This window comes from Ixodes scapularis, unplaced genomic scaffold, assembly GCF_016920785.2.
Source record: "Ixodes scapularis isolate PalLabHiFi unplaced genomic scaffold, ASM1692078v2 PGA_scaffold47__10_contigs__length_4178495, whole genome shotgun sequence".
NCBI lineage: Eukaryota > Metazoa > Arthropoda > Arachnida > Ixodida > Ixodidae > Ixodes > Ixodes scapularis.
The window spans coordinates 460,543-486,219 of record NW_024609876.1 but is presented as its reverse complement, the minus strand read 5'-3'; the positions used below and the strand labels follow the sequence as shown (position 1 = coordinate 486,219).

The window sequence follows — 25,677 nt, the reverse complement described above, 5'->3', positions numbered from 1 at the left end:
ACGCTGAGGCTGCAGATGCCAAGCCAAAGCATACTCTTTTGAAGCGGTAAAGGTTTTGAAGCGTGATAAATGCTGTGAGGTCACGGCTTTCCGGCACAAGAAGGACTTGATGGTAAGCTGCTGGTAGGTCCAGTTTTGAGAATGCAGTATAGACCACTTACAACGTAACCGCTTATAGTGCAGGACCGGGTATAACGCGGTTTTTTTAAACCACCGGTTCGTCTCCCATAGAACTCCATGTAATTACATACCGCTTAAAATGCAGGCGCGCGAAGGGAAATACCGGTTATAGTGCGGTTTCTCGAACAGCCCGCCGGCCGCGCCGACGACCGGAGCAGCGAGCGCGCTTCCCTGTGCGACACTAGATAACCGTGCTGACGGCGCGAGCAGCAAGCGGCACTCGCGTGGCAGTTGCTCCAGAGCCGAGTCGGCCGAGTTGCTCGAAGAAGCGGGAAGAAGCGAAAGGCTTCAGTTGCCATAGCGACGGAGGGAGGCACGCACGTGTCGTTCACGTGCGTGCGTCCCTCCGCTGCGTTGGAAACAAACAACCGCAGCGACAGACCAATCGCAGGTCGAGGAGAAGTGTTGCGCGCGTTACATGCCGGTCGCGGGTCGGCTGCTTCTATCCGCAAACACGGCGTCGGTTGTGATCGTCGTCGTAGGCGGCGTTCATCTCATCGTTCCGCATAAAAGCGCTATCCTTGACTGTGAATTTTCGTTGTGTGTCGCTATGATAACCCAGCACGTACTAGAAAAGAAGATCCACCTACCCGTGCGGCGATGTCGTGGCGGCGCTCTCAAGACGGCAGAAACGCCCGTGTCGTCGTGTTTGTTTACTTCGACTACAGTGGTGATTTCTAAGCATTTGTGTCCTCGAACATCGCCCGGATTTCTTATTTGGTGCATTTCATGCGTGCGCTCAAGTTCAAGGTATTACTGGCGCGTTCCGTGTGAAGGATACGAATTTTCACGCGTTTTCATCTCCGGAGAAAAGTGATTAGGGTTAGCAATCCTGAACGCTTTCAACGTCCGTCCGCAACCCGCGACGCCGTTAAAAGGCTGCGCCAGGCAAAAGCTGCTCATTTCTTTCAAAATGTGTAACACACTTGAGACGGAACTGTACTAGTCAGGTGAAATAACGACTTTCCTCAAACTAAGCTTTATTTTTCATCTAACATAAAATAAATTCTTTTCACAAGTGTAAGTTGTCTCATGGCATGTATTTTGGCCTGAAAAATTGATGTTTTGGTTATAGTGCGGTACCGCTTATAGTGCGGATTTTCGCGACTCCCGCGACATACGTTATATGCGGTCTACACTGTACCTTGGCCCCATTCAAAGCATTCAGCAGCTTTTCCGTGTTTGGTAGTTGAAAGCAATCTACAACGATTGCTTTGTTTGGAGCACGGAGATCCACGCAGAGCCGTAGGTTCCCATCTTTTTTTCTGACAACGACAATGGGCGATACCCATTCAGATGCGCTGATCGGTTTGATAATGTCCATTTATAGTAAGCAGTGAAGCTCTTTCGATACTTTATCCGAACTATAAGTAGCAATCAACGGAGTTTTACAGCAACAGCTAGGACTTCTTTCTTCACCTTGACCTGTTGTTCGTATCCCCTTGCCAGACCTATTCCTGGGGTAAACAGGTGGGCATAAGTAGAATCCACGATGGAAATCAATTCCGTTGAAACTGGAGCCGACGTTTGCATACACTGTAGAGTGGATCCTTGAATGCGGAGACGCAAAGCAGAAAGTCCATCCAGTCCCATCAGTGTTGTCCCTTGTGCCACGACGTAAGGCACAAGTGGTGCCAAGGAACCCATCTACGTGACAGTTGCCACAAAACATCCAAGTAATGGGATGCGCTGCCTTGAGTAGTTCTGTAGTTGCACTGCAGCTGGTTGAAGTGGGTGGTTGGTACAAAATTTCGTCTGGTAGGTTTCATGTGAAATAATAGAAACCGCAGAACCAGTGTTGAATTAACCTGAGACTGGGGTAGAGAAGAAACATCAAAACGTAGAAGGGACAGAAAATAGACAGGAAGACGTCTGTCCCTTCTACGTTTTTATGTTTCTTCTCTACCCCAGTCTCAGGTTAATTCAACATGGTTAATATTCACCAGCTCGCCTGCACCCATACAATTTTTTCGCAGAACCAGTGTCCAAAAGGAATTTGATATTTTGATCTTCCACTTGCATTGTCACATAAATTCCAGAGTTGCGAACTTCTGCAACTTCCAAGACTTTTGTGACAGGATCGGTTTCTTTTCGTGTCTCACACAAACTCAAGTTTTCGTTGTTACTGGTGGTGTGAGTTAACCGCCTCCATTGCTGATGCCGTACTCCGACAAACAGAGCTTAGATGTCCTTGCTTTTTGCATTTTACGCAAGTCTTGTTCTTTGCTGGACAAGTAGCAACATTGGCTAGGTGACCTGCTGAGCCGCAACGGTAGCATGTTTTCTGTTGAGGGGCTGAGAAGTCAACTCCTTGTTGATATTTTTGCTTCGAGTCCTTTCCTCTGACTTTTCGTAGCTTCTGAACAACCGCAGGAAAGTCCGCTGTGGCTTGCACTTCCTTCTTACACTGCTCCACGCTGCGTGCCAATTTCAAAGCCTTTTCAAGGGTAAGTGCAGAACCTTCCAGGAGAAGTTGTTCCCGGACGTGGGCCATGGAAGCTCCTTCTACCAGTTGGTCTCGTATCGCCTCGTCCGGTGACGAGCCAAAATTGCAAGTTTGTGCAAGTCCTCGTAATGCAGTAAGGAACTCATCAATTGTTTCGCCTTGAGCTTGAGTACGTTGGCGAAACTTGAGGCGTTCTGTAAATACATTGTACGTCGCTGCGTACCGTGCCTCCAGAGTCGCAAGAGCATCTTGATACCCGTTAATAGTAGAGGTAACACTTGACGCGGAAGCAGTAGCACTTGACCTGGACGCCGTTGCAGTAAGCAGTGTAGTAAGGAAAGCGGCAGAGACGTGAGGCAACGTGAAGAAGACTCGCTGACCTTCTGTTCCTAAGGCCTTTTTCCAATTCGGCGTAAGAGAAGCCTCGTCGACGCAGTCAAGGGAATTTTCGAATATGCGCCGCCATTGGTCCCATGGGGCCGCAGGTCTCCTAGGCGTTCAAGAAACGAAGGAAGCGGCGGCAGCATTGCACGACTCATTCCAAGCTTCGCATGGCAGACGCTGCGACGTCAATGAAGATGAAAACCACTTTACCTCGTCGCCAAATGTAGTGTAGCCGATTGATTAAGCAGAGTAAGCAGGAAACGCCGACATGGCAGTACCATTCTCATTGTCTTCTTCGTTCTTTATTCACCTCATCACTTCTTCTTTCTTCACATCAAACACTACAGCACAACAACTTACGGTTTTGCCGTCTGGTAAGTTCGGCTGTCGTAGTGGAGCTTACCAGACGGCAAAACCTTAAAGGCTCTACAGACGTATCTGCCTCAGCCCACCATCATTCTAACTGATTCCCGTGGAGCCCTTTTCTGTCTACGCAAGCAAACCCAAATAGGGGAACTCGTGGAAACAACAAGAACAGCTCTTTATGCACTAGAAGACGCTGGTTTCACCATTCATTTCCAATGGGTGCCCTCCCACGTGGGAGTAAGCGGAAATGAAACAGCAGATCGTCTCGCTTCTCGAGCCCACGATTTCGCTCCGACACTCAAGTGTCCGACAGACGACCGCTGGCTCCAAAAGCAAGTTCGCCTGCATATTTCATCACTGGGTCCTGCGGCAGAATCAGGGCACCAACCTTGCCTCCTAGGTGGTCTCAGCCGAGCAGAAGCTACAGTTCTACTTCGCCTCCGCACTGGAAGTGCGAAAACCGGAAAAGTACTGTATCGATGGGGCCGAAGGAAGTCGCCTCTATGTGACGCTTGCAAGGTCTTAGAAGACGCCGAGCACATGCTCTGGGAATGTCCTAAATATAACGTTCAAAGGCAGAGATTCTCCCAGCAACTTCAGGACCTTCGTCCTCCACTTGAGGAAACTGATGACATTATTTTCCCACGGGGCTCTCGAGCCCGTCGCAGACATATGCAGGTCCTTTTTTTGCGTTTCTTAAAGGACTCTGGACTTTTAGCACAATTTTAAAAGCAGCCGATTCCAGAACAGCACGTGTGTGTGTGTGTGTGTGGGTGTGGATGTGTAGCGACAAGTGATTACTAACACTGAACGCCGGCTTTCCTTCTCTTTCCTTCCTTTCTCCTTCCCCATCTCCTATTTCCTTTCTCTGCTCTTCTTTACGTTTCCCTCTGTTCTTCGGACGGGACATCGTCGGCGTTTTTCCCGCATGACAAACTCCGGCCTCTCTACTACTTCACGGAAATCCTCCTCCTCCTCCTCCCGTCTGGTAAAAATGAGGCTGATCGCAACAAAGAAAGACAAATACATGTTCAGTAACACAAATCAAACAAAACTGCACAGGCACAAACATTCCATTCTTTCCGTAACTCGGTGGTTCTCAAATGAAGGTCCGCAAAGACGTTCTGGGGTTCCACGAAGCCCTTCCTCATAAATCAATCCCGGGAATTTTTTTTGTTTTTTTGTTTTTTGAATTGAGAAGAAACATTTTGATTTTCAGGTGAAATTTCTCTTGTGTATGTCAATGGGAGAAGTCTACTTCACACTAGCCCTTAGTTATAACCATTTATTCAATCGTTATCATAATTAACCTAAACCTTTCCCCCACCATCACCTCTGTTGATCCACAAGAGCAAAACATCAATGATTGAGAACCACTGTCGTAACTAATTAAACATCCATGTCTCTGTCAATCTAGAAGCATACTAATTGGTTATTTGCTGTTGTCGTTTGCTAGAGTGAACGCAAGCTGCGCATCGTTAGCAACAAGGACTCACGTTGTGCTCGGGGTTCTTCTGGTTGCGCATCATGGAGATGACGCAGTTGTGGATGAAGAAGGACAGGCACAGCACCCCCGTCAGGGCAGGAAAGGTGGTCCTGAACACTGCAGGGAAGCAAGGCATCCGGTGCCAGATGCGGATTTATGGGTCAGGCATGGGGGGGTGGTAGGCAATCGGCTGGCGGATGGGAGGCAGGGGGAGTCTGCTGAGATGCGACGTTACGCTCAAAACATTGCCGAGATCTAATTGTTGACCCAATATTTGCTATGTCACCAAAAACTAAACTTTTGATTGGTGTATATCAATGATTTTATTAAAACAAAGTTAACCTTCGGGAGCTTAGGGAGGGGCGGTCCGTTGCACCTTTTTCCCACCCAATAAAAAAAATTTGGTGACCGCTAGCATTTAATTTTTCTCCATCATTGAAACTGCTCATGGTTGCTCGACTAGAGTGCTTGTCAAAGCCAGGCGTTTTGAGATTTCAATCTGACATTTGTGGTCATCTCATACAAAAAGATTGCCAACACGGTGACAAAAATATTTTGGAAAAAAAAGTCCCCTAACGGCGATTCCGGAAACTTTTCAATCTAACCTCAAACATCGCATACCACACTTAGTCTACTACAGCCGCACCATTCACGGACAAAGCTAGCGAGTCCATCTCCTACAAAGTATGCGGAGAGCAATTCACGGTGATCGACACAAGAGGCCAGAGATTTATGGGTAGGAGACAACATTCTCATGCGAGACGCGGAGGATTCTTTTTGTTGACTTCAGTACCTGGTATGCTCTTTATGTGTAATGCAATGACTGGCTGTATGGGTGTTCTGTGGAAGCGTAGGAGCACAAGCCCTGTTTACGCACAGTGTGTCCATTACTCGCGTAAGGAATGTGGACATGAGAGGAGTTGAAGAGTTCCCCGCAGTGTTTGCTGGAGGCGTGGGTATCCGCTACAGCGTTCCTTCCAAGCCCCCATTACACAGGGAATAAACGGGCAATTTATATAACGGAGGTAAAGGCTGAGGCAGAACGTGGCAAATACCAAGTACGTAAGCGCCATCGTCGATGACCCCGAGAGGTAGGACGCAAAAGAGAGCGCCAGAAGAGTGGAGAAAGGAAGCAGGCGACACGTTAGGCGTGTTTGTTTTGCTGCAACAAGTTGAAGGTTTTTGAGGGGTTGCCAAGTCTATGTCTTTTCATAGGATATTTTCCCGCAAAATTAGATAGCAGAACAACTCGATACAGGTTGTATAAGTGATGATTTGCTGCTTCTCTGTGCCTATTAAAGCGACACCAGCAAAATGAGACACTTGCGACCATCGATTTTAACGTCTATTCCCCACTATTTTGAGGTGGCCGCAATGCATAAGACGTTTCCCCCTTGCATACTCGTAACAACTGCCACTTGTTTCCAGTGGCGTACCAACTTCTTTTTGAGTGGGCGGGCAAATCACACCAGAACCCCACTCCCCCCACTCCCCTCCCCCCCCCCCCCCCCCAGGGTCGGGAGGCTGTGCCCTTGGTATTCCTTGGGCGCCGCCGGCCAGTGTTTGCCCTGCCCAGTAGCAGTTGTTTCAGGGGGAGGGGAGCAAAACACATGTCTTGCCCCCCCACTCTGAGAACTAGAGGGGGGCAAGCGCCCCCCTTGCCCCCCCGGTTGGTACGCCCATGCTTGTTTCACCCCTTACGGACCATAAAGCCCGACCACGAGAAGTGACTCGCATTTCGGTTTCTATGCTTGTTAAGCCCGCTCTTTGACAGATGGTGAAACCACCCCTGTTGCACCATTTACCTTGGGTTGTTTGGTCGTTGGTTTTGCTGTTTGACAGAGAAAAAATGCTCCATTTAGCCAAGGAAAAATAAAACCGTCCCTCGTAAAATGTGCACTAAAACTACGTGGCTTTGGCGCGGAGGTCGGCCTAAGCCAAGGAAGAGTTACGAGACCTTCTTTTTAAAAGTGATTAATGCTCAGGCATATGTGATAATGAATCTTTCAGCTTTTCTAATTTTTCGGAGTCAGACGATAGTTTGATGGACGTTGACGGAAGCGACAAAAACGGTGCAAATCCTGCGAGCATCTTATCAACTTTGGCATCTGCACATCAGTGTGGCTCAGACCAGAAGTCCTGATTTAGAGCAAGACACCATACCTCGAAGTCGAGGAAATGTTTTTGTCTTATTATGATACCAATCTCCTGTTTAAACTAAAATTTTTCTGAACATTCCTTGAACAAAAAAAAAAAAAATGAGTAGGCAAGGGGTTAATTCTACGACTTACATGGAACGTACGAGGTGCTGGTCTCATCCACAAAGTCCACATTGATGCCCCAGGTAAAAGCGTTGATGAGGATGTAGATGAGGAGGTAGAACACCGAAACCGTCCCTGAGGCACGGGAGAGAAAAATATGGGCATTGGATCACACGATTGGTCAGGGCGGTCGGTAGGGGCACTTTGGTGCCACACCACATTCAGGAACCAACTGTTTCATCTCAAGGAAAATCGATGAAGGAAAATTTCAGTCAGGTATATCAAAGAGAAAACATACAAATCACATGTGAACAAGGGCATCTTTTAGTGACGACAATCTGCTAGAATCGCAACATCCTTTGTGGTCGGTTATGTGTAGGATCCCGTGTTTTCTAAATTCGTTTTTTGTCAAATTCCGAGAGTTTTCTTCGGAGTTTGCTTTTTTGCCGAAAATTCTGAATTTATTTTTGTTCGATTCCGAATTCTTCCAAAATTCTAGACTTAATTTTAGTGCTTTCTATTTTTCAAATATAAAAATAAATAATGTCCGGGTGTAAATGTGTGCTAGATTCAAAAGAATGCGGTTGTATCAATTGATCTTTGTTTAGCTAGATTCAGCATTGGCACCATTGCAACAGGCAATACTAATTTGTCCCACGACAACAGTTGCAAACAAGTGTTGCATCGATAAAAGTCGGTAGCTCAAAATCAATAAACTGGTCATAATCAATAGATCAAGTCGCTGGGAAGCCAGTATTCATCCAATCCTATCCCTCCAACTACCCCGTGGCTACGCAGGGTGGAGTGGTGAAGGGTAAAATATAGAACCTTCAACTGCCCACCCCCTCTTCCCCCTTTTATGCCATCTCTATGGTTCATAACTTTCACTGCGACAAAAACACAACCCTACCTTCCTCTGAGAAACACAAATAGCATGGCACAAACTGGAAGCCAGAACAGTGGTTTCTGTCGTGACCCAAAAGAAAAAAGACCTGTTGTCTCGAATGGACCTTGACGAGATAAGCGAGAAGATCCCTTCTGTCAATGGTCCGAGATTCAAAATAAAACTGGGGTGGCATTTTCTCAAGACCATTGACCCTGTGCGCTGACCAAACTTTAAAATACCGTCCTTTTCTTTTCTATATTTTTCATTGATACATTGAAGTTTGGAGTTCTATCAGACAAATCCGAATTAATGAAAACTAACGGAGGGTTTTTTCGGATTTATCGGAAAACACATAACTCCAGTTATGCGATAGAAACATATGCAGACGTAACAAATGATACATAATGTGAGAAAAAAAAATTTCCGTTCAGTTTTATTATCCTCAAAGGTGCTCCAGAGGGAGGTGGGAAACAGACAACATCACAAGTTTTTATGAATCATCACCAACTGGAAAAAAAAGTGTTTAGAAATGTACCGGACGTTTTGAAGAAAACAGAATAGTGTGTTTTCACTGCACAGGTAAACAGTAAATTTCCAAATGCTTTTCTCCACCCAACTGTAGCGCTATCGGACATAACTCCAAAACTTTTCTCGTTGTCAGGTTTAAAAGTTATAAGAAATTCTAAAAAAAATGTTTGATGAGAAAATGGAGTTTGTTCGCGGTACCAGATGCCATTCATCTCCATGTCCATTGGACCACTGCTGGTAGCAACTTTCTAGTAAAAAAGTTGCCAAAACTCGCTTGCCATAAAACGTTGAGCATTCACCCATTTCACAATAAGTGCCCGCCCCCCAATTTTGTAACATCTGGAAAATACACAAAGTACATATCTTTGCATGTTCTTGACCTAAGGGGCGCTCGTCGTTTTACATGATTACCTTCAAATTTTCGAGTGGGCGCTTGCTTGTGATTTTACGGCATAAGTTTGATGCAGAAAACGGAGAGTTCTGAAACTTTGGCATCTGGTCCCAACCACTAACGCCACATTTGGCAGAGACTAAGCATTTGGCGACGCATAGTTTACCCTTGCGGTGAAAGACACAAAGTTCTTTTTGCTCCCAAACGGCCGGTACTTGTTGAATACCGCTCAGGATGCCACATGTAATTCTAAGTAGTTAGTCAAACATAATTAATTAGTCATTTTGATAAACAATGTTGGTTCTAATTCTCTGCCTGCTGAGACTACAGATCTCTTGCAGAACCGGCTCAACTTCAGGTGCCACAGGTTACACTGAGAGACGTTGCCTCACCGAGTGCGTTGAACTTGTAGAAGAAAGAGGGAGACTTGAGGTTGATGACCGGGAAGAGCAACACCACCAGGACTAGGGGCATGGTGTACTTGCTCTCCAGCACCGAGAAGGGTGACATTTCGACACCAAGGGTCCCGTTGAACGCGTGCCGGCAGATGAGGTCCTCCCCTGGAATCAGACTCCCTACATTTACTGACCAGACTTCCCTAGTTCAGGACTTTTCGCTAGCCAGAGAAAGTTTCACAACGTAAGAGTTTTTTCTAACGAGAAACAATACCCGCAAACAGAAAATTTACCCTCATTTCCAAATGAGAGACATCTGTTTTAACAACATTTCTTTTGTTTCCTAACTGTCTTCTCTAGTTTGAGACTTTTCCCTGACAAGAGAAAACTCTCTAATGTTAAGCTACACAACAAGGGAGTTTTTCCTCATAAGAAATACCGATAACCAGGGAATCGATCCTCATTCCCAGATGAGCAACGCCTGCTGCAACAACATTCCCTAAATTCCCTGACCGTCTTATCTAGTTGAGTACCATATTTTCCAATGTATAAGTCGCATTTTTAAAAAAAAATATTTTTCTTGGTGAGTTTTATACAACAATGCAACTTATATGCTTCTTTTTTTTAAATTCACGGTGCGACAAACTATTTTTTAAGCACCGTGCGATATCTTTTGTGGGGCACCGTAACCACGTAGCCTTAGGTGGTATTGCCCTTTCCAGGAGGCACTGCTGTAACCGCACTTTAAGCTGTTACACTTTTCATAACTGACTCAGAAAGCAAGAAATTTTACGGTTTCCCCGAAGCAGCTCAGTGTGGATAGGCAAGACAGTGAGAATAAAGCTTTTACAGCATGTGATTGACGTTGCCTAATTCAGCCATGGTTCCATATCATTTTGCTTCAGTCCAGTAACACTGAAAGGTAAGTGGGCTGGCATACACATGCATTGCAGAAAATTTTCTAGCATCTATCTAACTTTCTATAGGGTGGTTCAAGTCGCCAGGCTCGATCTAACATGGACCGTAAAAATCGACGCCTGCACGTAGCCATCTAAACTTTTCGTCAAAGGTGTATTTCGCAGGTCGGTTTTTCTTTTAAAATTACAAAGCCTAGTTTTCTTTTAGTAAAAAAATAGGGCCCAGAAACTTACCAGGGTCTACGGCGGGCGGCGACCTAGACGACCAAGTCCAGTAGTGGGGTGTGTTCGGCGTTCATATTGATAGATGGCGTTGGGAGCAGCATTTGGAGGTGCAGCCGACCAGCGAAAGAAAGCAGACGACACGCAGACGAAATCCGTTGGCAGCAAAAGTGCCGCCGTTATGCAGACGCGTTTTTTTACTTTTAAGTTTTGTTTTTATTGTTTGCATTTATTTTTTAACCAAAGGTACATTTCAAAAAGATTATATTAACTTTAATAAACCACTGTAATCGCGAGCCGTCGCGATGAGGAGGTAGCGCCATCTATCAATGCGAACGCCAAACACACCCTGTACTGGACCCCTGTCGTCTGCATTGCTGCCCGCCGTAGACCCTGGCAAGTTTCTTCGCCTTATTTTTTTACAGAAAGAGAGCTACGCTTTGTAATTTTACAAGAAAAAACCGGCCTGTGAATTACACCTTTCACGAAAAGTTTAGATGGGTATGTGCAGGCATTGATTTTTACGGTCAATTTCAGATCGAGCCTAGTGACTTGAACCACCCTATATTTGATGAGCAGTTTTTATCTGCCATGCTACAGCAGTGTTGCTACATGTAAAAGGAAGGACTGCGCCTAGCCTTCTTTTAGCGGCACCGAAAGAAGCTTGTCAAGATCTATATATCTGCCTGCGCATCGATGCTCGAGTCGTCTCTGCAACTTGGCCTAGGCTAGGCCTAGTGGCCTAAAGCTTGGCTCACAAGTGTCTGGCACGATAAACTTTCATTCCCTTAGCATGCGTATGCTCGAATAAAGCAGACTATGTTCTTATTTTGTGCGTTTTACGTCCTTTTGGTGCAAAAACTTGATTGCCACCATCAGATAGCGCCATGCTATGGGCATTTCTCACGAGTCAAAATGTCAAAGTTGTGTGTCAAACGGTGTGCGCAATCTAGCCGATTGTGTTAAACTCTGATTTCGCGATACCAATGCGCGTAAAACAAAAAAAGCTCATCGCGTGAGCCGTGCAAAGAGGGGCGACTTATACAAAGGTGCGACCTATATCCCAACTTTTCCGCGAAAACAGCTGAATATACACCAAATCCTGTTTACAAACAAACCGGATCGCCCCTAGCGGACGCCACCGGCGCCGCACATGCGCGATGGAGTGTGGGCAAGAAGCTCGCCGTCGCCCATAAACAAACCATTGAAATGCTATGTTTTCGGCATCGGTGCGAGTCCCCCTGCCCTTTTTCGTGTTCGAATTGTTGATTCTACGTCTTCCTGGCAATGTCTGACTACCTGAGCGACCTCAGCGAAATTAACGAGGCTCGTTACACCGCAAAACTTCGCCTCAATAATGTAACAAGCGGCGATTCATTCCGCGTGGATGCCGCAAAATGGACGCTAAAGCCTGATTCACATGGTGACGTTCTACTCGCTACTTTCAGTCATGACGTCGCTCGGGCTGCAAAAGCCTCAACCGTAGCTGAGATGTCGACGTCGATACTGAAAATCGCAAGCAGAATCTGACCGAGTGAATCAGGCATAAAAAGTCGATGATGGACACTGGTAACGATTATCAGCATCTCCTTGTATCTACTGTTTACATTGAGCCTGCTTACCAACCTTTAAACTTAAGTCTTTTGAGGCCCGCATTTACTTCTTATCGCAAGTACCAGACCCACGTTTGGTCTACGGGCCGGTATCGTCTAAAAGAGCAGACAACAAGCAGAAACATCTGAAAGAGCAGACGACGGAACGATCACGCAGCCGTTTGAACTTGAAGACGCACTAAACGTAGTCCGCAGGTGGTCCGTACAACTTGACGGTTTTCCGGTGTATATGTTGTAACAAAACAAATAATTCTGATGACCACAAGTATCCGTCAATTCAACCGAAGGTGCTTTTCGCCCAAGCAATCATGGTCCGATGGCGTCTGGTTTTCTCTTTTCACGGCACATATCCACGTTCTTGGACGAACCGAGCACATGAAAACTGACTTTCAAATCTTTCTCGACTCTCTTGGTACAGCCCCAGTCGCGGCATTTTAACGAGAAGACAGGGTTTTGTCCGATTCCTTTCAAAACAATGCAGGAATACACGTCTCACATGGAGACTTCTGCCCACAGCCCCGAACCGGAAGTGCGCCCGACGTGCCACCACCGTGCCGTGACGTAACAGAGATGAGTCCGTGTATACGAAAGTGAAACTTATAATCCGAAAAATACGGTACTTTTTTTTTTTTGGGCAGAAAAGATATTTAAAAGCAAATCCACATCCAAGACACTTCCCCCACTGGGGAAAAATACCAAAAACCAGGGAAATTACTCCCACCCTTACTTAAGCACACCATAAGCCTCCTTCATGAAAGGACCTCTTATAAATGTCTTTGAAACAGAGCTGCAAAGAAAGTGATGATGAGGTAGTGCAACAGACTGATCTCGACAACCGTTCAGCGCATGCACAAACTTGAGCAGGAACCCTTGGGTGCCGCCATCACTTGAAGGACACATGCAAAGGAAAGTTTTTTTTTTTTAAACAGCCTGGATAGGAAAAGAAAGTCATAAAACAAATTCCCAACAAACAAGAAAAATGTTTAGAGCTCTATTTACAGCGCAAGTAGTTGGCGCCTGTGGGCACCCGCGGAAAAGTGGCCACTATTTATCACGTGACTGGCCGCTATTTATCACGTGGTGCTTGCGCTTTTTCGAAAGCTTCCTATGGTCTCTAAAAGTTACTTCTTCATCTTCGTTTGAAATCCAACAAAAAACGAAGATTAATAAGTAACTTTTAGAGATCAAGGGAAGCTCCTGAAAAAACGCAAACACCACGTGATAGACCTGCGCGCCGGTCAGAAATTGACAGCGACGGCGCGCTGGAGTGTTCCCTTTAAGTGGCGGCGGCGTAGGAGAAATGCCTTGAACCGGCGGTGCACCATGCTTAGCGTGCGGCGGCGGTGTGGCTCTGTGGCGGCGGCGCACAAGTCCACCACGTGACCAGGGGCAGTTCCCGCGGGCACCAACTAGAAATTTGTTTCGCGCCATAAATATAGCTCTAAAAATTGTTTTCTTTGTTGAAAATAAATTTGTTTTATGGCATTCAGTTTCCATCTAGGTTGTTTAAAATAATGTTTTTTTTTTCCCTTTGCATGTGTCCTTTAAGTCCATTGACGCGACGGACGTGGTGGAAGCGTGGAGGCTGCGCGTACACGCAGGTCCAATGCCTAGCTGTCGCCATACCCCTGTTGATGCATGACACTGCCACAAAAAGCAGAAGTGTTCCACTTTTTTTCACTCTAAGGAAGTGTGATTATGCTGCCCAACTTTTTTTCGGTCAATGGCATTTGAACACGCGACCCACTCAAAAGGACACCGGCTTGTCTCATGCTTTTGCTGCAAAATTCATTTGCAGTGTATAGGAGGGAATATTGCAGAATGTCACCATGGGTTCATTGAATCCCTTTTTGAGCAACAAATCACGGGTTAATTAGGCTCTTTTTGAGCCGCGATGCTCTTCAGCGGCACAGATGTTAGTGGGGGTTTGATCTGCATGTGCGTGTGGTTTTGTATGTAAACACGCCTCAGGAAGGAACAATCAATGTTGCACAATCATTAGTGCCACACATTCGTCGATGTAACTAGTGATCCCCGCCATACAGTTTCTCAAAGATAAGTCTAGTGTTTAGTATAGCTCTCATAGCATAAATACTTGGATGGTTTGCTGACAGACATAAGCAACATTTGCCCGAGTGAACATTGAGATTATGTTTGTTACAATATGTGAATATTGTCAGTTTCAATTTACGTTAGTTTCAATTTGAAGGCAATCATCACCATCATCAACATACGATGAAGATGCAACAAATAATGGCGCATCATGAATAGCGGCGACCAACACTTTCTCGGCCTCCTTGCAGCTCGTATCGCAAATGCAGCTGAGAAACCAGGCAACGCCGATCGAGCAGTCAGAAACACTCTAAATTCTAGGCCCACTAGACTGTCCCCCCCCCCCACCTCCCACTAACTCTGCACAACAAAACCCAGACGACAAAAGCTTACCATTCTCGTCTCCAACCGTCCCAGCGATGTGACCTGAAACAAAACAATCACCAAATTGAAAAAAAAAAAAAATCCAGTTTACCGTGAAGTCTGGAAATTCCGTACAGACTAGACGAAGCGTTGATATAATGGCCAAGACCAGAAGAGAAAAAAAAACAAGACTATGCCCATTTCGTTCCTCCGAGAAATCACCCTGTATTCGTTCAAAAGGATTTGTTTCTTCTATGAACCAAAATAAACCGATAAGAGTAATGCCAAATTCATTTTGACAAATTCGGTTTTCTGTTAATAAGATTTTTTGAGGAGTACTCTGAAGATGAAGATGACTGCCCATCTGAAAAATATAGCACAAACAATTTGAACGTGCAAAGCAATGCAAATAGATGCCCGGGCTTTTAGAAGTATAGAAATCGGATAAATGTGTAATGTGCTATCCAGTAAATTTCCTTTTTCAACACACCGGTTCATAAAGCTCTGAGCTCCACAATTATGGCTTGTCGAAAACCTTCTTGATAACATCTCCCTCTTTATCACACTTGCATATGGTAAAAAGGAAACTCGAAGAACTATTATAACTGATCAGAAATCACAAGAAAGTAAAAACAATAATTGGAGTTGTAGATACAATGAACAGTAACCATTTCAGGGGGAGTTTCAAATAAAAAAGTCAGCCTTCTCAGACATGAAGACACCACAAACAACTCTGAAAAAAAAAATGAAAAAAAGAAAGAAGAGAAGCAAAAATTATTAAACAAATGTAAGAAGCTTTGTCTGACGAAAAGAACCTGAAACAACAGAGCACACTCCTCATTTTCCAGGAATGAACAGATGTCTGTAATCGCTAGTGCATGCCTTCTTTTTTGTATGGCGTGGCTTCCTTCACAAAACTTTTTTCTTCCTTTAAAGTATGGAAACATTACGATGAACAAAGTGCAAAGACCATCCCTGCTGTTTTCTCTTCTCTTCGGTGCAAAGTCTGAATGACCCACAGCCGCACTGTTGTTTTTCCCCACTATGAGAAAAGGCTCAGCTTCATAGGTCAATTTTGGTTTTTAGTCGCAAGTTTGGTCTGTTTGTCCTCGCTTCAATCATTCGAGTCCGATTTTGCACGCAAAAAGGCGGTACAGATGGATTAAAATGTAAGGGAAATGAATTGCATTCAAGTAATTTAATAGAGGCATGTAAAAATATTTCTGGAAAATTTTAAGTTAAGCAAGAAAACAAAAACAAAACAAAACGACAGGCAAAGCTTAGTATGTAGGCCGAACGAAATTGGCTGAAATGCCAGGTACTCCCTCCCCATAGAGATGGTCAGGGTGGGTATTTTGATTTCTCTAGAAAATTATATATTATAGCCCCATTTCCATAATGAATAAAACCACCTTTTAAAATTGTTTTGAAAAATCTTTTAGAAAAATTATATTTTTTCAAAACAATTTTGAAGTGAAGCAAGGTAAAATGCTACATTCAGGCTGCTTGACCTTTGTACCCAGTTCTCTCAGTTGTTAGAAATAGGTAAAAACAAAAATACTCACAGTAATATTTCTTGTAAAGGTACCCCACATGGCGTATTTTTTCTTTAAACTAAACTCCTTTGGCATATTTCATGCCAAAAATAAAAAAAATGCCAAAATTCGCATCTTTGATGTTTTGGTGACATAGGTATTTGGAGCCTGGCATCTCAAGATTCATTGTACACTGCTTATCAAATCCTATACGCCTGTACGTCGATACATGTCCCATTGACCCTTTTAGGTTAATTATTTTCACAATATCAAGTATAAAAATTTTTAAATTTCTTAAAAAATTATTTGAGCCATATTTCAACCTGCTTCATAAAAAAATGTCATCTTTTATTTTTCTTATTTTTTTTTTATTATTGCCAATAATGTACCAACCCCGACACCTACATGTGCTTGATTTTAACTGAAACCACCCGGCTATTTTCGCAGCCGGGACGAAACAGCAGGGCTGTTCTCGGTGAACACTGACACAAATACGCAATATCGATCTGGAAGGTTCCAGAAGAGCAAAAGTAAGTAGAAACAAAGAAGTCCGGCGAAGATGGGGTTGAACCCTGCCACCAGACTTCTCCACAGAGAAATCTGCCAACGGGAGACCCACCCACCCACCATGCAAAAAGTGGGCGGTGCCAGAGAGGAAGGTGGCCATGAGGACCCAGAAGACCACGCAGGCCCCCAGCAGGGGCAGGAGGGAGAAGGCCATGGCCAAGCGCTCCCCCCAGGGGCCCAGCAGGTGCCTGCACACGTCCGAGAACTCCACGGGGCCCCCTCCGGCAGGACCTGCACACGACCCGCCCCCGTGGGCCCCTCTATCACCACGTTGATAGAGGGGACCTTAAAAAGACGCTGCATTCCCATAAGCTTTTAACAAACTGCCTTTTATCATCAGAATCTATGAGAAGACCCTCATGAAGAACTGTCGCAAGAAGTCATCCAAAAGAACTGTTACGAAGAACTGCCACAAACAACTACACAAAGTACCTTTACAAAGAACTGTCACAAAGAACATCCATAAAGAACTGTCAAAGAATCGCCATGAAGAACCGTCACTGAATAGTGCGACGTGACATGACACCATAACACCCTGTGACATCACAGTCATGCGACCTCATGTCGTCACATACAGACAAAGCCCGTGCCCAGCTCATTAAAAAAATGTGCTTTGCTCTTCGGCCTGTGTTAGCATGACCAAGGTAGTGTAATTTTGGGGGGTAAGTGTCCGAATAGGGCTTCTAAGTTCCACAAAAAAACTTGCCCCCCCCCCCCCCCTTTTCCAAAATAAAAAAAAAGTCTTATTACAAGATTTAGGTTACGAGACCCGCTTCTGCTCTCGCAACATAAATGTTTTTAAGGGAAGCTTTAATTTTAGGCACTTAATAAAAAAAGTTCCTGTTCGCTCCATCATGCTAACTCTGCGTGTGGTTTGTGCCAGTTATTTTCATCCTGCACTATGGATGTCAGCCAGGACAAGACCGAGCGAATAAGAGCTCCACATGGGCGCTTCCTTATGCGGCATTTGTGCAATGCATGATATCAGCGAGGTAAGCGGTCGCCTGGTATGGCATCGCACCACTCTCGCCGGCACATTTTGCTGGGAGCCCAATCTTTCCGGGGAAGCTGGGTTACGCAGCCACAGTGTCGCCATGCCCTTCGTACAAAAGCGTCGAAAAGAGGTGTCGTTGCGCACTTTGCATCCTCACAAACTTACGGCTAAACGAGGGGACAAAAACCCCCACCGTAGCACCACTTCTTAAGACGTTTATGAAATGTTTCATGACCAGCTCTCCAGGTGGTTATCCGAGGGAACGGTTAGCGAGAGATTTGTTGGAGATTTTATTACTATACTCGGCGACAACTTTTCTTGGCGATGCAGTGGAAGGTACAGGCCCGCGTCCCCTCTCCCATTTTGAGTGTGCGCGGGCTCTCCTCCTCTCCCCGAAAATGGGGGAGGAGGAGAGCCTGCGTACACTCAAAATGGGAGAGGGGACGCGAGCCTGTACCTTCCACTGCATTGCCAAGAAAAGTTGTCGCCGAGTATAGGCAGTGACAATTTCGACGTCCACTTTCAAAATAATTTGAAGTATTACAGTCGAATCTCATTAATTCGAACTCGAGGGGGTGTGGAAATTTGTTTGAATAAAGAAAAGTTTGAATTATCAGGAGTTCCCTCCCACAGAGACGCATAGGATGGGACCTGCATGTTAGTTTGAATTATCCGCAAGTTTGAATTAGGAGAGTTTAAATTAATGAGAGTTTCAACGACCATGACACCACGTTTCGAATATGTAAACCAATCTTTAAAATCATTTTGAAGTCTCCCGTTAAGATATTTTTTTCATCATTGTGACGTCTCGAACGTGGAACTACGGAGCTTTGGAGTACGAACTGAAAAGTGGTAGAAAATTGCAGTTAAAAAATATCATCTTGCTTGCAGTTTGTGTCACTGTTCAACATGCCTCTTCTGAAAACAAATGTCCTGCAGTCGACTGCAGTTTTGATGACCTTTTAAGTGATGGGAAATGCAAAAAAAACTATAAACTATCAGGACGCACCTAATGTTTGCTGTTTGTGATAAACATTACAAAATGCGGCACTGTTGCTTTTCACAATAATTATTTGAAGTGTTTTATAAAAACAAAGCAGCTGAATTTCATTATAAAATTTGCACTTAATTGAACGACATTTGCCGCCGGAAAATGAGTGTATCTCAAACAGCCGTGGCGCAGACTGTAATATCAAATTTTTTGCTCGGCACATCAGAACCTTTGATGATTGTTTGCACCAATTAAGAAACATCAAGGAAACTATGTTTGCATTCACAATATTTTATATAATGTTCCAACTGTTTCGTAGCCCACCCACTCGTTATACAAAAACCAAAAACAAAATCTGGACTAAAAAACAAACCCACGAAACCTGGTTGAAAACAGGGTGGGAGCCAGATGCAAAGTGAGACTTTGCGATCATACGAACATGCACTCACACGGTAGTGAAGGCGCGGAGGCAATAAAAATGTGCCAAACTCTCAGTGTTACGTAGTGCATGTACTTGCATTTGCTAAGTCCAGGCAAGATAGAGGGACATCCAGCTCGCCTTTGAATTCAACATTTTAAGCAAGACGCATGCCGAAATTACGTGCCAGAGCTCAAAACATAGCTGCCAGGCATGTCACGATCGATAGGATGAACCGCCGAGCCAGTCGAGCACACACACACAGAATGGGACATTCCCAGTGCCGAGTAGGACAGAAACTTCTTAGGAATGTAATACAGTGACACGTGGATTCATCAACACAACATTGACAGAAACTAAACAGAACGAAAGTATGAATGACTGCCGCAGTGACAGGGAACGCTGAAATAATAAAGCTACTATATTTATGTTCTACGAGTGACGTCATAGATGTCAAAGTAATTTCTGAAATACGACAAAATAGTCGCTGCCTTTTTACTACTCCCGTAAGACGACCAATCCTCTCTCATCCGTTGTATGGCACAGCGTGAGGACCTCGCTAAATCCCAACTTCGTGATTTCTGTAGAACTTCCACGTCCTAGGAGTTGCAGCATCAACAGGCTCGGAAGGCCCGCCGAAACGGCGTGACCGTAAGTCTCTCGGGAGCCAAGAGACGGCTCACATTTGTAAAAAGAAAATGGGTCAATTGTATTCGACGGCTACTGAACCGACCCAGGTATGTGTCCCGCTGGGGTGTCTTATATCAATTTTCATGGGTCTTTCTACGCTTTACGTTTCGCCTCAACGTAGCATAATCCTCCCAGCGTACCACTCGTCCCCGTCGGTCGTTCCCGACGCTCATTCGCTATGATTTTTCGTAAAGCACACTCTGCGTTAGCAAGTTGTCCGGGAGTCGAGCGTCCCTAGTGCACCCACCTGCCAGCCGTGTGCTGTCCAACACCCTGAAGGCGGTGTACAGGCACAGCCCCCCGATGGCCAGGATCAGAAGGGTCCCCGTGGCGAAGCCTGCCTGCAACACAGACAACCGCCCGGTTCGCCCCTTTTCCACACTGCCGCCTGGAGCACGTCTCCGACCGCTGCGCTTGTCGTGCCCTTAAACGTCGCCTCTCGATTTCCACTAGATGACGCTGCACGAGCGTCACGCCGCCGTCTGCCAGGGTCCCGGCGGTAGGCACGGCAGCGGAAACCAACGCTCCGCGGAATTATAAAATTAAAAGCGCTAACGATTGACAAGGACAAAAAAGGAAGGCGAACAGGACGAGTGCTAACTCTCAACTGAACATTTATTTGAAAACCACTAAAGCAAACAACCACCGATAAAAACAAATGCACCGAGCCATCCAATGTCATCACCCATCACCCCGTGTCCATGCGGAGAGCAAGTCGTCCGCATCCTGCGCAGGAGTTGCGGTGACGTCAGAATGTCGTCGAACTCCGATTGATTTCGATTGGAAGGTTAGCGGGTAGACCTCAAGGTAGCTAGCACTGAGGTCTACCCACTATCCTTTCATTCAAAGCCAATCAGAGCTCGGCATTCCGACATCATCACAACCCCTGCAAAAGACGCACATGAATTTGCGTTCTGTATAAAGTCTATCCCTTTTTGATGCATAAAAATTGATGGCTGGCTTATGCAGCCTTCAGTGCCCTTTTTCTTTATGGAATGCACTCCTAGCAGTTCCCTTGCAACCTTTCCACAGGCCCGTCCCACAATCATGGTATTTTGAAAGTTGGGCTGGCACAGACAATCTCTGCAATGAACAAGGCTGCGTCAGCTGGTCGTCAATTTTTCTGCATCCAAGAGAGCTTGATTTTATTGACACGTGGTGATGGGTGATGTCATTGAGTGACTCAGTGTGTTTTTTTATCGGTAGTTGTTTGCTTTAGCCGTTTTTAAGCAAATGTTCAGTTAAGAGTAAGCGCACGTCCTGTTCGTCTTACTTTTTTGTGCTTGTCTATTGTTAGCGCTTTTATCCTATAAGTCACGAACCAACTCACCCACTTCGCCATTTTACTCCGGGGAAACTTCTGCGGCGACGGGTTGCGGTGCGGTAGCGACGGCGACCCCGGTGTTCGCCCATACTTTGTCGAAGGGACTTCCGCAACCAACTGCCGGGACAGCAATGTCCAACCGAGCGACACGCCAGTCCCAACAGCGTCGTACGGTGCAATCCACTTATATTGATACCATATATAAGGATGTACTGCTTATAACATAGAGTTTCAAGACTAGAAACATCCAGCTTCTAGTTCAGATACCACGGTTATCGGTTATAACGAATGAATTTTCGGCTTTCTCCTGATCGTTATAAGTGGATTGCACTGTATGTCGCCGTTTTGGGACCCTTTCCGACGTACGGGCTGAGTGCACGCCGGGCGCGCCAGTCCGAAACGCGTTTCGGTCTCTGCCAACATGGCAAGGGCGGGGGTGACGCGTAATCCGAAACTGCCCGGAGCGCATCTGAGACCGGTGGGGTTGGTGTCTCATTCCACCCGCACCTTGAAAGCGGTCCCGAAGGGGGCGATGAACTCAATACGCATTTCATGTTAACGTGCGTACCCAACTTGGCACGCATGTCGTGCCTCGACGGCAGTAACGTCGTCACGTGCAGCGTCTCTGAGAGAAAGCCCTGCCGAGGCTTGGAGCACGAATACTTGAAGCATGAATGTAAATTCAAAATTAGCATTAACGAATAAGTCGACACGCTGGATTTCCCTGAGCTGTGCACATTAACGATGAGCTAAGGAGCCCCACGAGGGTTTGAGCTCGTTGAGTTACGTGCGTAAGTCGCGTGTAATTACTAGAATGTGCGGGAGGCCCCCCGAGGGCTTTGAAACCCCACTGACCTGTGAGATGGCCCAAGGCATGCTCAGTAGAGAGGTACCCATCATTGTGTTCCAGATGGCGAATCTGCAAAGGAAAAGCGATCAAACATTGCCCCCAAAAAATAATCTCAACTTTTTTACCTCTAGAATGTGTGAACTTGCCCCATTTGGTCAATTATATTTACCATATTTTCTGGTCTACTGAATAAATCGCAGCCCCCCCCCCCCCCCCCCCCCCCGGTTGGCGCAGCGAAACTGCGTTGAAAATTCCCCCACGTGTACAGTCTAAGCTCATTATAACAGACCTTGATGTTGAACAAGATTTTGGTCTGTTGTAAAAGGAGTATGTTGTATGCAGATATCAAGTTGAGTCATTGGTACATAGAGGAAAATCAACCGAACTTCACATATCGGTATGCTATATCCAAATGTCTGTTGTAACCAGGTCTGTTGTAATGAGCTTAGACTGTACTAACTAAGAACCAATACCTCCGACTTGCATAACAATACCAACAATTTATAAGTAGACGTTTCATCTCCTATGCGGGAGACATCATCAGTGCAGCCTAAGCTCTTAGGCTCCACTGATGATGTCTCCCGCATAGGATACGAAACGTCTAATTATAAATTGCTGGTATTGTCATGCAAGTCGGAGGTATTTGTTTTTAATCATGAATCCCGGCTTTTGGAACATTTTTGCATTTAGACTGTACTACTATGATTGCAATATTTGCACAAATGGGAGCAAGTTTCAATATCGTCATGAATGGATGAATCAAGAAAAATAATTCTCCCGTGGCATATTTCTGCAGCTAAAGCCCACATTGTGAGAGCCACTGGTTTCCCTCCCCCGAGAGGGCGTAAGCCCAAAGACGTCCTGCTTCCTCCGTATCATATCGGGGAGAGTACGCCACCATGTTGGCCTACCCTCTCGCACTCCTCTGCGCGTCTCCCGTTTTTGGAGGGCAAGCTAAATTGCGTCGGGCAGTCGGGCCTTCCCTCCTCCGAGTGGACAGCTGTCTGATCAAAGAGTTCTGGATTGGAATCTGGTCAACAGATTGAGTCGCGGCATACGAGCTCATCCGACCTGCGATGACTCAATGCTAGCGTTTCCCCTAGCTCTCACAGCCGGCGTCCCCTACTCCGAGTGGATGTCAGTCTGCAGAGAGCCCTGGCCCAAACTCCTACCAAGACGGGTAGCGGCGTGAGCTTGGCCCACTAGCGACGACTCCACTCGCGATACCCCTCGGGCTCTCCGGTCGGCCGGCGCTGTGGGCACTCTGTTTCCTCAACTCGCTTGACCCCAGTGTACTGTTAGGGACCGCTGTTTCCCAATAAACGCTGTTGGATACCGGATCATTGTTGTTGCCATGGCGTTGGCGAACCCGGCGCAGCGACTGCCCTCGCTGGTAAAAGTCGGCCGCGCGGTGGGACGGGCATCGAGCTCCCTTTTGAGTACCGGTCCCCGGACGTAAAGGTACGCAACTCTCCCCACTATACTTACAGGAAAATTCATACAAAACGCACTAACAAAAACTTTTAACGAATTTTGAAAAATGTTTAAATTTTATTACATTTTCTGTGCCACATAGGTAGCCCATTCTCAAAGAAAGCTACAGTGGGTTCCGACGAGTCGTGTTTCGTGCACAGAGGACATTTTAGTTGGACACTCGGCGAGAAAGTTGGCAAGATCGTCAACTTTCTTGTTGAGCGCCGAAACCCAAGTTAGCACGCGTGCACCGGGAGTTCCACAGCTGTCCCGCAACACCCACTCACATCGTCACAAGGCTGCTCTGCTCTCCTCCCGCCTCGGTGTTGAAGAAGGGGACCAGGAAGTAAGCCGGCACAACATGGTCGGGAATCGTCTGCCACAAAGGTCGACAAGAAAACAGCGCGTCAGGACCCAGGAGACGGGCCAGACTCACATAGACCCCGCGCTCAGAAGCGTCGGCAGCCAGCGATCGGGACGCAGCGACGACAGTAACAATCACGTCCCCTCTTACTTTTTTTTCCGGAACGTCTACTGCCACGATCACGGCATCTGACAGCACGACACTTCGGTTTTTGCATTGTCATTCGCTGCCAGTTCGAGACAGCTTTCGACGCGTGGGCGGAATAGGAGGCTACTATAGGCGTTGGTGGGAGACATGTTTCAGTCACCGTGCCAAAGTGGCACGAGCGCAAGGGTCGGAATGCCGACACCACGCGCTCATGCTAAAGAGGCCCTTTACAAAGGACGGCGCCCGCATCTGTCAGCGCCGTTCCAAGTCCCTAGAGACATCCCTTAGCGTGTACGATAAAGGAAGCCTAACCAGCAGCTGTGTGGCTGGATGCACGAGCTTGTTGTAGTAGCGATAGCGGCTGTAGGTTGCCGCGGCGTTCAAGTCTGGATCCGACAGTACCCGGCCCTGCTCCCCGACCGGGTAGTGGAAGGGCTTCCTGCGGGAGACCACAGAGAAAAAAGCCAAATTCAGACAACTCATACATATGCAAGTTTTGAACACGTCTGTAGAATGTCTTTGGCACAATGAATAAGCAGTGCTACTGTGGCTTTAGGTACGCTCCAGAAGGTTGAATGAATGACTGAATGAATATAATTATGCTTATTTTCAGGCAATCGTGTGGGAGGGTGAAGCAAGAGGCAGCTCAAGCCACCCGACGAGGCTTCATCCCTTTTACGGCACTGTGACAGTTCCAACAGTAAATATAAGTGAAGGTTGCACCCGAATGAATACATTACTTATCTTTACACAACGGAAAGAATAAAAAGGACAGCTTGATCACCTAAATCAAACACGAAGAGGGATGATACAATGACAGATGTGAACCAAAATAGAAGAGTTCATTCCTAGATCCTCGCGCTGCAACACGAATTCCTCGGATAGGGTCCAGCTTGAAACAGGCGAGCATTTTCATGTCAAACCCCCGAGGTCTTCATGCGAGACCTCGACGAGAAATCGGTCAGAAGGCTATCTGACTTTGGATAATACGGCTATCAGCGAGCTTTATCTGCGATATGTCGCAACTTGGTTGCTGTGGAAAACTTGTAGCGCTCGTCACTCGGTGAACGAGCGAACGGCGTGCAGTGGCACGAAGACTGACCTGACAGACTGGCTGGATAGCGCCTCGCTGGTCGAACTGCACGCACTGCGGTTGCTGCGCAGTGACTCGCTGGCGCCTTGGTTGACGGGAGTCTGGAGCAGCGGAGCCCGTTCATCGTCGTCCATGAGCCTGTGTCACTGCCACGACCAGACAGGATCGAGAGAGAGCTGCCCCCTGCAGCATGCACACCGCGCGCGAACTACCCTCCACTCTTCTCGCAATTTTTCAAAGTAAGGCTCATCAGGCAGACGAGGCCGATCGACGCCTCCGTAGACTCCCTCCGGTACCTTCAGCACCTCCAGCAGATGCCAGTTGCAGCGCGTGCAGCGGGCTAGCCGCTAGGGGGCTAGGAAAAGGACATGACGATGATGATGATAGAAAGAATAAACAAGATTTAGTGGCGCCACCTAGCGGACGCTCTCCTGTGACGGTGACGGAGCGGGTAGGAAGCGAACAGACGACAAATGTGAGGCGCAAATTTGGTAGACGTTGGTTGTAGTAGAGTCCCTGGAGTTGTAGGGCTGGGGGGGCTGGGCGTCGATTGAAAAATTTAATCCGATTAAACGCTACGCTTTAAGGAATTAGTTACTTGATTAATCAGTCTCGTTCATTTTCATGCATAATATTTCTTAAAAGTAAAAATAGACCATGTATGTATGTATGTATGTATATTTGCAGCGCAATCTCTTTGCAACGAGAGTCTAACTAAACAAAAAACACTGGTGTTATCGA

At 46.3% G+C, this 25,677-nt stretch overlaps 1 protein-coding gene across 1 annotated transcript in view; it reads right to left on the bottom strand.

The window, feature by feature from the left end:
• LOC120849016 (sodium-coupled neutral amino acid transporter 9) overlaps positions 1–25,302 on the bottom strand; it is a 45,709-nt gene extending 20,407 nt beyond the window's left edge. The window contains exons 1-10 of the mRNA XM_040221104.2: positions 24,946–25,302; positions 24,156–24,282; positions 23,620–23,708; positions 21,865–21,928; positions 19,933–20,026; positions 16,653–16,823; positions 14,521–14,553; positions 9,321–9,488; positions 7,154–7,258; positions 4,873–4,979 (exon numbers count right to left, since the gene is read on the bottom strand). Of these exons, the coding sequence (XP_040077038.1) occupies positions 4,873–4,979; positions 7,154–7,258; positions 9,321–9,488; positions 14,521–14,553; positions 16,653–16,823; positions 19,933–20,026; positions 21,865–21,928; positions 23,620–23,708; positions 24,156–24,282; positions 24,946–25,070 (1,083 nt within the window). The 5' untranslated portion in view covers positions 25,071–25,302. The remainder of the gene's footprint in view (positions 1–4,872; positions 4,980–7,153; positions 7,259–9,320; positions 9,489–14,520; positions 14,554–16,652; positions 16,824–19,932; positions 20,027–21,864; positions 21,929–23,619; positions 23,709–24,155; positions 24,283–24,945) is intronic.
• Positions 25,303–25,677: the final 375 nt, after the last annotated feature.